Source organism: Echinops telfairi, unplaced genomic scaffold (genome assembly GCF_000313985.2).
Source record: "Echinops telfairi isolate 266 unplaced genomic scaffold, ASM31398v2 ScPeMD7_2010;HRSCAF=2546, whole genome shotgun sequence".
In the NCBI taxonomy this organism is placed as follows: domain Eukaryota; kingdom Metazoa; phylum Chordata; class Mammalia; order Afrosoricida; family Tenrecidae; genus Echinops; species Echinops telfairi.
This window is the reverse complement of record NW_022105908.1, coordinates 9,240,063-9,249,119: the sequence shown is the minus strand read 5'-3', so window position 1 is coordinate 9,249,119 and position 9,057 is coordinate 9,240,063. Positions and strand designations below refer to the sequence as shown.

Sequence of the window (9,057 nt, the reverse complement as noted above, 5' to 3'; positions counted from 1 at the left end):
TTATGGATTGGTATCGGACATATGGGCTAATATCGGACTTACGGACTTGATCTGGACTGGACTTGGATGTTTTCTCAATATTCAATTGATCCTGTAAATAAAGCTCTTTCTTATACACATATGAGTCTCTCTGTGCATTTGTTTCTCTAGTCTAGACTAACACAGATGGAGAGATAGAGATAGATGAGAGAGAGAGAGATGCTAGCGAGATGATATGTGAAATTTAGGGTATTACATGAAAACTTGACACCTGAATCAGTGGGAACTAGGAGAATTCTTATATAAATGTTTGATATTATTGTTATCGGCCCTTGAGTCTGGCTCTCACTCAAGGAGAGCCCAGGCACAGCAGAACAAAATGTTCCCAGGTCCTGCTTTGCCCCCATGTTCCATTCTGGAGTGAAGCACTGAGGTTCATAGGATTTTCATGGTCTGATTTTCAGATGTCGACCACCAGGTCTTTGTTCCTGTTCATCTTATTCTGGTAGCTCTGCTGAAACACGCTCAGCATCACAGCAACACCCTATCCTCCACTGAAAGGCAGATGGTGACTGCAGTTGAGGTGTACTGGTTGAGAGGGAAACCCAGGTCTCCTACATAACTCACAGTATCAAGTCAAAGCTGACTCCTAGTGACTCCCTGTGGGTTTCCAAGACTGTTAACTCTTTTTTTTTAAATCATTTTACTGGAGGTTCATACCATTCTTATCACAATCCATGCATACATCCATTGTGTCAAGCAAATTTGTACATTTGTTGCCATCATCATTCTCAAAACATTTGCTTTCTACTTGAGCCCTTAATATCAGCTCCTCATTTTGCCCCCTCCCTCCCCACTCCCTCATGAACCCTTCATAATTCATAAATTATTATTTTGTCATATCTTACACCACCCAATGTCTCCCTTCACCCACTTTTCTGTTGTCCATCCTCCGGGGAAGAGGTTATATAGAGATCATTATAATTGGTTCCCCCTTTCTACCCCACCTTCCTTTCACCCTCCAGGTATCGCCACTCTCACCACTGGTCCTGGAGGGATCATCTGTCCCGGATTCCCTGTGTTTCCAATTCCTATCTGTACCAATGTACATCTTCTGGTCTGGTCAGATTTTTAAGGTAGAATTGGGATCATGATAGTGGGGGGGGGGGAGCATTTAAGAACTAGAGGAAAGTTGTACGTTTCATTGTTTCTACCCTGCACCCGGACTGGCTCATCTCCTCCCCACAACCCTTCATTAAGTGAGTGTCCAGTTGCCTACATTTGGGCTTTGGGTCTCCACTCTACACCCACCCTCATTTACAATGATATGATTTTTTTGTTCCTTGATGCCTGGTCCCTGATCCCGTCGACACCTCGTGGTCTTTAAGACCCATGATGCACACTTTCCCAACATGATCACTGAAGACAAATGTGTGCATAAGCAAATGTGGTGAAGAAAGCTGATGGTGCATGGCTAGCAAATGATATAGTGCCATGGGTCTTAAGAGCTTGCAGATAAACAAGCGGCCATCTAGCTGAGAATCATCAAAGCCCACATGGAAGAAGCACACCACCCTGTGTGACCATGAGGTGCAGAAGGGACCAGGTATCAGATATCAAAGAACAAAAAGTCATATCAGTGGGTGCCCACCTTTCCGATATGATCAATGAAGACAAATGTATGCATAAGCAATTGTGGTGAAGAAAGCTGATGGTGCCCGGCTATCAAAAGATATAGCGCCTGGGGTCTTAAAAGACTGTTAACTCTTTACAAGAGTAAAAAGTCCAGTCTTTCTCCCATGGAGCTGTTGGTGATTTCGAACTGTTGACTATGCACATTGCAGCCCAACGTGTAACCACTACACACCGAACAACCACTGACATCTCATCTCATATAAATGGTCATGGGAACCATTCACAGAAAAATATAGAAGCTAGACCTGCATAACACAATTTATATAAAATTGATTCCAGATAGATTATAGATTTCATTGGAATAAAATTAAACCACAAAAATAATAGAATACAGGATAGGTGAATAGTATCTAACCTTCACGTAGAACTTTCAAAAAATATTGCAAATAAGCATTCTTATTGTTTAATGTCATAAAATTTAAACACCTGTATGTTAAAATATATATTTTAATGGGGATCAAACAATTTATTGACCATAAATATATGAAACAAATAAATATCAATTTTTTTCTGAGAGGTTGTGTGAACTGACCAGAAAAATTCACTTCTTGGTTTCAAAAAAAGAAAAAAAGCAAGCAACCAATAATTACATTTTAAGTATGCAAACACAAAGAAGAAATGAAAATTTAGCAACGTTACAGTTTTCATATTGGCCACAAAAGAGAAGAAATGTTTAATATATTGTTGATTTCTGAATATATAGTTCCCATCTACGACTGTTATATGTGAAATTCGAAAGCCTTTGTGTAATCAATTTGAAAATATGTATCAGATCTAAAAAATATTATTGGTTTTATAATATTTTCCTTAAAAATATCATATGAAATTCAATATAAATATGCGCACAATTATGTGTATTTTGGATGCTTATTGTAATGCTGCTTTATGAAAAGCTCATGGTGACCCTACAGAACAGAGTAGAACTTCCCCCTTTGGGTTTGCAAGGTTATAAATCTTTGGGGGGAGCAGAAAGCTTCATATTTCTCCCATGATGCCACTAGTGGGATTGAATTGCCAGCCTTCTGGTTAGAAGTCCAACATACAACCAATTATACCACCAGTGTTTGGTCACTATGGTTTGATGGTACTGAATTGAGTTTTGAATAACAAAATGCTGAAAATGTCTAAACATTCATCATGCAGGGCAGTAAAAATAAACAATGAAACCATATAAAGTTGAATAATATTTTTATGATAAAAATAATAATCTTTGAAGAATAGATAAAGAAATAAGAAGAAAATCCCCAGTATAGCACTGACTGAGAACGTAAAGATGCAAAATGCATATACAATAAACAGCAATTTGATAAAATAAACACATCACGATCCATCTCTATGTATACAAGAAGAAAAAAATTTAAAAGAAAATGCACCATAGAAGCTAGCAGTATTTATTTCTTGGCTCAAAATTTATATCTGACTTTCATATTCTTCTTTTCATGTGTCTGTATTTTCTTAATATTCTATCTTAAATGAGCATGGTTGGATCTCAGCCTCAAAATGAAGCAGCAAATGTTGCTTTTAAATGTTATACTTAATTACGTCTTGTCCTCATTCCCTTACGAGGATGAGGCAGCAATGTTTGTTTTGGTTCTCAGCTCTGTTGAAAGAGTTCAGAGCAGTTGACATTTTACTCAGGAAATACTCTGCAAGAATGCTAATCCAAGAGGTGACGGAAGCTTATTTCTCATCTCAGACTCGCTGTGCACAGCCGGGAGTCTCTGTCGGAACAGCTTAATGGAGACACAACGCAGTTCTCGGGCTGGATCCTGCCCACCTCACTACACACCCACACACGCTTTCTCCTCTCCACAGACATCGCACACACTGCCTGTTGCCAAAGATGGGGTTCCCGGTACTGCAGGCACCAGTCAGATTTCATTTGTGCTGAGCAAGCCAGCTTCCACTTTGTTACCAAGGTTTCCCTGTCTACTGGGGCTAGGGCCTTTGCAACCTAGCTTTACCTGCTAGGGCGTCCGAACCCTGAGGATGTGGGGCAATGTGTAGCAAAGTGTAGCAGAGCAGGGGAGAATGTTAATGCTGTGCCTGTAAGTGCAGGGAAGAGAGGGCACTGTCGCAGGCATTCGCTGCACAGGGAGCAAGGACTGCTCCATGGATTATCAGCTGCCTTGAAGTCCTTCAAGGGACCTCCCGTGGAATAGGGCACTGAGTCCTGGCCCAAGCTGGTTGTTATTACGAATCAAAATTAGCAATACAGAGAGAAGAAGAATCTTAGACGAGCACAAGAGAATGACGTCCTCCCATTCCCTTGGGTCGCTGCTGGAACAGAAAGACTGGGCCAAGGGCAGTGGTGGGACTTCCAGTTGGCAGGCTCAGGGCACAGGAAGTGACTACGAGACCCTAATGCTGCCTTCTGGGAAGTAGGAGGAAGAGGACTGTAGGCTGAAGGGTGCCAGGAAGTATCAGGAAGACAGCATTTCGGTTCAGAAAGCATGCTCTCGATCCTCCCCAGAAGCCTGCCTCCCAGCTACAGCATAGACATGTATTTGATTCTGGGTCTCCATTTCCCCAATGGAGCTGGACAAAAAGCCAGGGAGATACCGGTCAGAAACAGCTTTGCTGCTTGACCCCCTAGGTTCCTGACACATTTACCCCAGTCACGTTCAATGCCCACTGAAACCGTGGCTGTGCTGCTGTGGAGTAAATTAGGGTTCATTGCTTCTCAACCTTTCGCCCAAGATCAAGTGTAGATTTGGGACTCAAATGACCAAGGCCATAGAAAAACATGAAAACCACTGAATCCAATCTTTCCCTCGGCATCTCCTAATCCTAACTCACGTTCTACTCTGTGGAAACAAGCAAACAAAGTCTTGTTCTGTCTTATCACATTAGGATCTTATGCATCCTTGGATGGACGTGCATAAGGTAAGGCTTCTGGCTTTACCTGTGTTCCAGATTCATTGCCATGGTGATGCTTCCCTCAGCTGAACAAAGAAATCAGTGGAGGTACGTGAGGGCAAGAAGGTTCAAAGGGTCTGTTGGCAGACTGTCCCCTGGGCCTTGTGTTAGTGGGAAAGACTGCGTCTCCAACACCAGCATCACCAGCACAGCGTGGGAGGGCTTCCTCAGCAATCATGTCATGCCAAGTGTTTCCACGGGGCTGTGGTTGATAGTCAGCCCCAGATGAACCATGTTTGTGGAAAAGTTGCGTCGCCCTGGCTCCAACCTCAAAACACAAGCCTCAAAATCGAATTTCATGAAGCTGAACCTCCTCAAATCCCTCCCCTTACTTCTTGGTCTTTATAAGGGATGGGCATCTGTTCCCAAGCATGATGGGGTAGGATCAGAGTTGTGTAACCCAAAGATAACCCTTAGTCCTCCCAGCTGCCAACTGCTCTGGGACTCAGGTAAGATGCTCTTCCCATCTCCGCCACTTTGGAGTTGTCCATCTGAGCAGAGGAAAGCAAAAGTATATAGAAGCAGGTGGGATTCCTGCTCCAACTCTGAAACATAACATAAAATGCCCCCTAAACAAAGAAACACCGATCTTCTAGGACAAAAGCAAGGCCAGGTCCGATGGGAGCTGAGTGCCACGTCCCAATGAACTCTTATCTTGAAGAGGATGTTGGATAAGCACCCAGGCTTGAGCAGTTCTAGATAGGACTGAAAGGATTGGTGTTTGCCTGCAGTCACGCATCTAGTTGTAAACATAGGTCTTTGATTTTCCTACCCAGTGCTCCCCCAACAAGAGTACACTTCCTGGAAGAGGTCAGTTAGAGAGTGTTTGTCCCTGAGGACCTGATGTCGGGTGTTTGAGTGGAGAGAAAGTGTTTTGAGAATGATGTACAAATGTGCTTTACACAATTGATGTGTGTATGGATTGCGATAACAGTTGTATGAGCCCTTCATAAAATGTTTTAAAAAAAAAAAGATGACCACCCACTCCTCCGAACCTCTGAAGGGCTGAGTAATTTACAATCTCTCGATACCACTTCATCTAACACATTTGGATGAGGTGTCTTCCCAAGATTTTCCTCCAGGGTGTTTGCTCTAAGAAAACATCCATTTGCTCCTTCATTTAAATGATTCCCTTTGGGTTGGGGCTTAAAGAATCAAATGTGTTTTCATTTTCTTGCTTTTGTTGTTTTTAAATTTTAGCTACCTAGAGATAGACTAATAGTTATACAGATAGGAATCCTCAGCTACTAACCAAAAGTTTTAAAGTTTGATGTTTTTTCCCCAGAGGTTCCAATAACCAGACACTGAAACCTCTATGGAGTTCAGTACTGCTTTAACACACATGGAACTGCCATAAGTTAAAACTGATTCCAAGGCAACGGGTAAATATTAAATAATACAAGAAGGGCTTCAAAAAACTTCATGGGGAATTTCATTATCTTTACATTCTACTTTTCCATGAACTTTTTAAAGTCCCCACATATATACAAGTGTCACTGGTATCCCTTCTCCACCTACCTGCTCTATAACAATGTTCGGTCTGCTCTACTGGCTCTAACTGTGTCTTGCCTTGGCCTAAAAAAGTGAAGCAGACAGGAGGCCCTCTCAGACCTGCTCCTCTTCTCTATGGATGGCTTGTATTGCACCTACGTTTGTCTTGTTAAAGACCCTAGCCCTTCAGAGCACCGCCTATCCTCAACTATTTTCTCGCTTGTGAGAGTCTGACTATCATTTATTATTAAATCACCCCATTTCCCAGCACAGCTCCTCCCAGTCTCAAATTCTGCCCTGTCTAGGCCTCAGTGTTCTAGAAGTTCCCTCATCTAAATGCTCTCTGGGCCTAAATACAAATATTCATGATGGAAAATCCTATTCCCTGCTTTCCGGTTAGTGTCTCCTTGTTAGCAAGAAGCTGTCTGGCCCACAGATAACAACTGGGATATGCCGTCATTAAGAGTATATTTTTAAATGACAAAAGGGCACGTTTTAAAGTAAAGTCCTCTTGAAAATCAGCTTCCTTCCAACCCAATTACATCTCAGCCTCCTGCTCAGAAGCTCTTTATACGACGTGATTCCAGCTCCCATTGGCCACCGGGTATTTAAGGAGTGTTTCCTTGGCAACAGGGAAAGCCCAGCCACCTGAGACAGGATGTGGAGGACAGGGTGCTTTATCTTATCTCAGGACCCTGAGCCAGTCACCACAGAGCCGGGTTAAGGGATCTTGTATCATCTAAGATGTGGCAGGCCCTGCCACCACCGTTGTCTCCACCTTACATACAACCCTGGTGTGACTATTCGAACTGAGCTAGGGAAGGGAGGAAGGAAAGAGTCCACGGGGGCCTGGTTGTCACTAAGCTCAACACAGCACTGTTGAAGAAGCAAGTACCAAGGCAGACAGAGTTGCCTCTGGAGCAAACTTCGAGAGCTCTGGGCCTTCACAGGAAACGATTCTGCAATCCCTTTCATATCAGAGTTAACAACAGGGTTTGGTTGTGTGTGTGTGTGTGTGTGTGTGTGTGTGCTGGTTTTCCTCTTGCAAGTTTGAGTCCCAACACAAGCCATGTTCAATTCCAACCAAAGCCTCACAGCTATGGCCACTTCTGATAGACATCACAGGTCATTCAACACCCTGGTATCACAGACCACACCTTGACACCCCACCACCACCAGAGGATCCCCTGATAGGCAATGAGCCAGTCCTCTATTATCCACAAGGAAATATCCAAACTCAAAAATGCATGATGTGTGTCTGCCCTCTGTTAAAACAGCTAGTCTTCAGCCATCCCAAGGCTCTCCCACTGTCATATGGTAGACTGAAATTCCCATGAGTTTTCCCATGTGTCCAAGACCACCTTCCACAGCCCTTCACATGTGGTAGAGCTGAGGAGCTCTGCCTCACTCATCTGCACAGATGGAAATTCCTACTCCACCTTCAAGGAGGAAAACCCCGGAACTCCCCCCAGCAGACTTTCCACATCCCAACATCACTTGGCTGTCTACACACTGCCAATGTTCAGCCCAGGCTTAAAGGACTCTCACCAAGGATTTACATCATCTCTAAGTGTAAGAATAAGAGCTCTCCTGATATGGTGGTTCCGAGTTGGGCTGCAATCCACAAAGTCCACAGTTCATAAGCAATAGGTGCCCCTCAAGAGAAACACTGGGCTTCCTACTCCCGTAAAGAGCTGCAGTCTCAGAAACTCACGGGGGCAGTTCTTCCCTGGCCTATAGGGTCAGTATGAACTGGCATCGACTCAATGGTAGTGAGTTTTGATTTAGAATGGCAAGAATGATCTCCCTTCTTCTTTGCGGTGGCTGTCATTAACAAAGTATAGAGATGGGTTTATGTGTTTTATGTATGTGTGTGCTTAATTCCTTAATCCCATCATGATAAGAATGTGCTTTGTGACCCCTTTAATCACTAGTGTTCCCACCCAAGCTGCTGACAGCATTTTGGCCTTCTGGGCAGCCACTATAGGTGTGTGTGCAGGTCCCTAAGCCAGCACTTCCTTACACACAACACCGGGACTCCCTCAGCCCACTGTTGGGGCTCCACACTGTGGTTTGCAGTGGACTGTAGGAAACTCCCCTTATGAAGTTCATTGCCCCATTCTCCTTCTTGCCTTATTCACCTGTTGGCCTTCCTTGAATTTGAGGTTTCTGATCTACCTAACCAATCGCCTCCCCCTAGATGCCAATCCAGAACAACTGACTTCCAGTCCCTGTAAGAGAAGATGCGGAGACGAAGAACTCTGGAGAAGATCCACTTGCATCAGCACTAGTCAGAACCAAACCTCATTCTCAGCTGATCAACTCACCTGTTCCTCTCTCTTCTCCCACTGTGCTGGGTACTCTGCACTCCTCACCCATCTCGAGACCTGTGTATGAACGTGTCCCACTCTGGAATCTGGAGGAATTCTTTGGCTTTGACCTCACACCCCTGCCTCAGCCACAATTCACCAACATTCTGAGTACGGTGTCCCTGTGAAAATACACACCCTTCCCAGCCTTGCCTCCAGGACACTGGAGCTGGACCTCTGGCCCAGGAAGCAGAACTTGTTGATAACCAGACTCTCTTCTATGCAAACAGTTTGCTTGTGGCACTTCCTGTTTGAAAACCCTCTGAGCCATGTACCGACACGACCACCCTACAGACGCACCGGTCTCAGCACCAGTTTCGGCAGAAGGAACCCTTATGGGGCTCCAGTGACTGTCACTGCCTTCAGTGGCATTGCAGAAGGAGAGCGTGAGGTCCGAAGACTTACCTTGCGCATGTCCTTGCCAAAGGTCTCACTATAGGTCGTGCCAAGGATTTCAAACTGCACATAGGGATTTGAGCTATCCTCTCGAAACTCCATCACGCCTGTGAGGCCAGTGATGTGGCCCTGCAAGAGAAGAGGGAGAGCCATTGAGGGGGTGGAAAGGCAAAGGGAGAAGAGGAGGGGATTGCAAGTGCTTGGGGGG

The 9,057-nt window shown here is 44.4% G+C and overlaps 1 protein-coding gene across 1 annotated transcript in view; it reads right to left on the bottom strand.

Annotated features, from left to right (window-relative positions):
* The window catches only part of GRID1 (glutamate ionotropic receptor delta type subunit 1), a 902,002-nt gene that overhangs the window by 255,896 nt on the left and 637,049 nt on the right, over positions 1-9,057 (bottom strand). Inside the window, exon 8 of the mRNA XM_013006314.2 lies at positions 8,859-8,978. Within this exon, the coding sequence (XP_012861768.1) occupies positions 8,859-8,978 (120 nt within the window). The remainder of the gene's footprint in view (positions 1-8,858; positions 8,979-9,057) is intronic.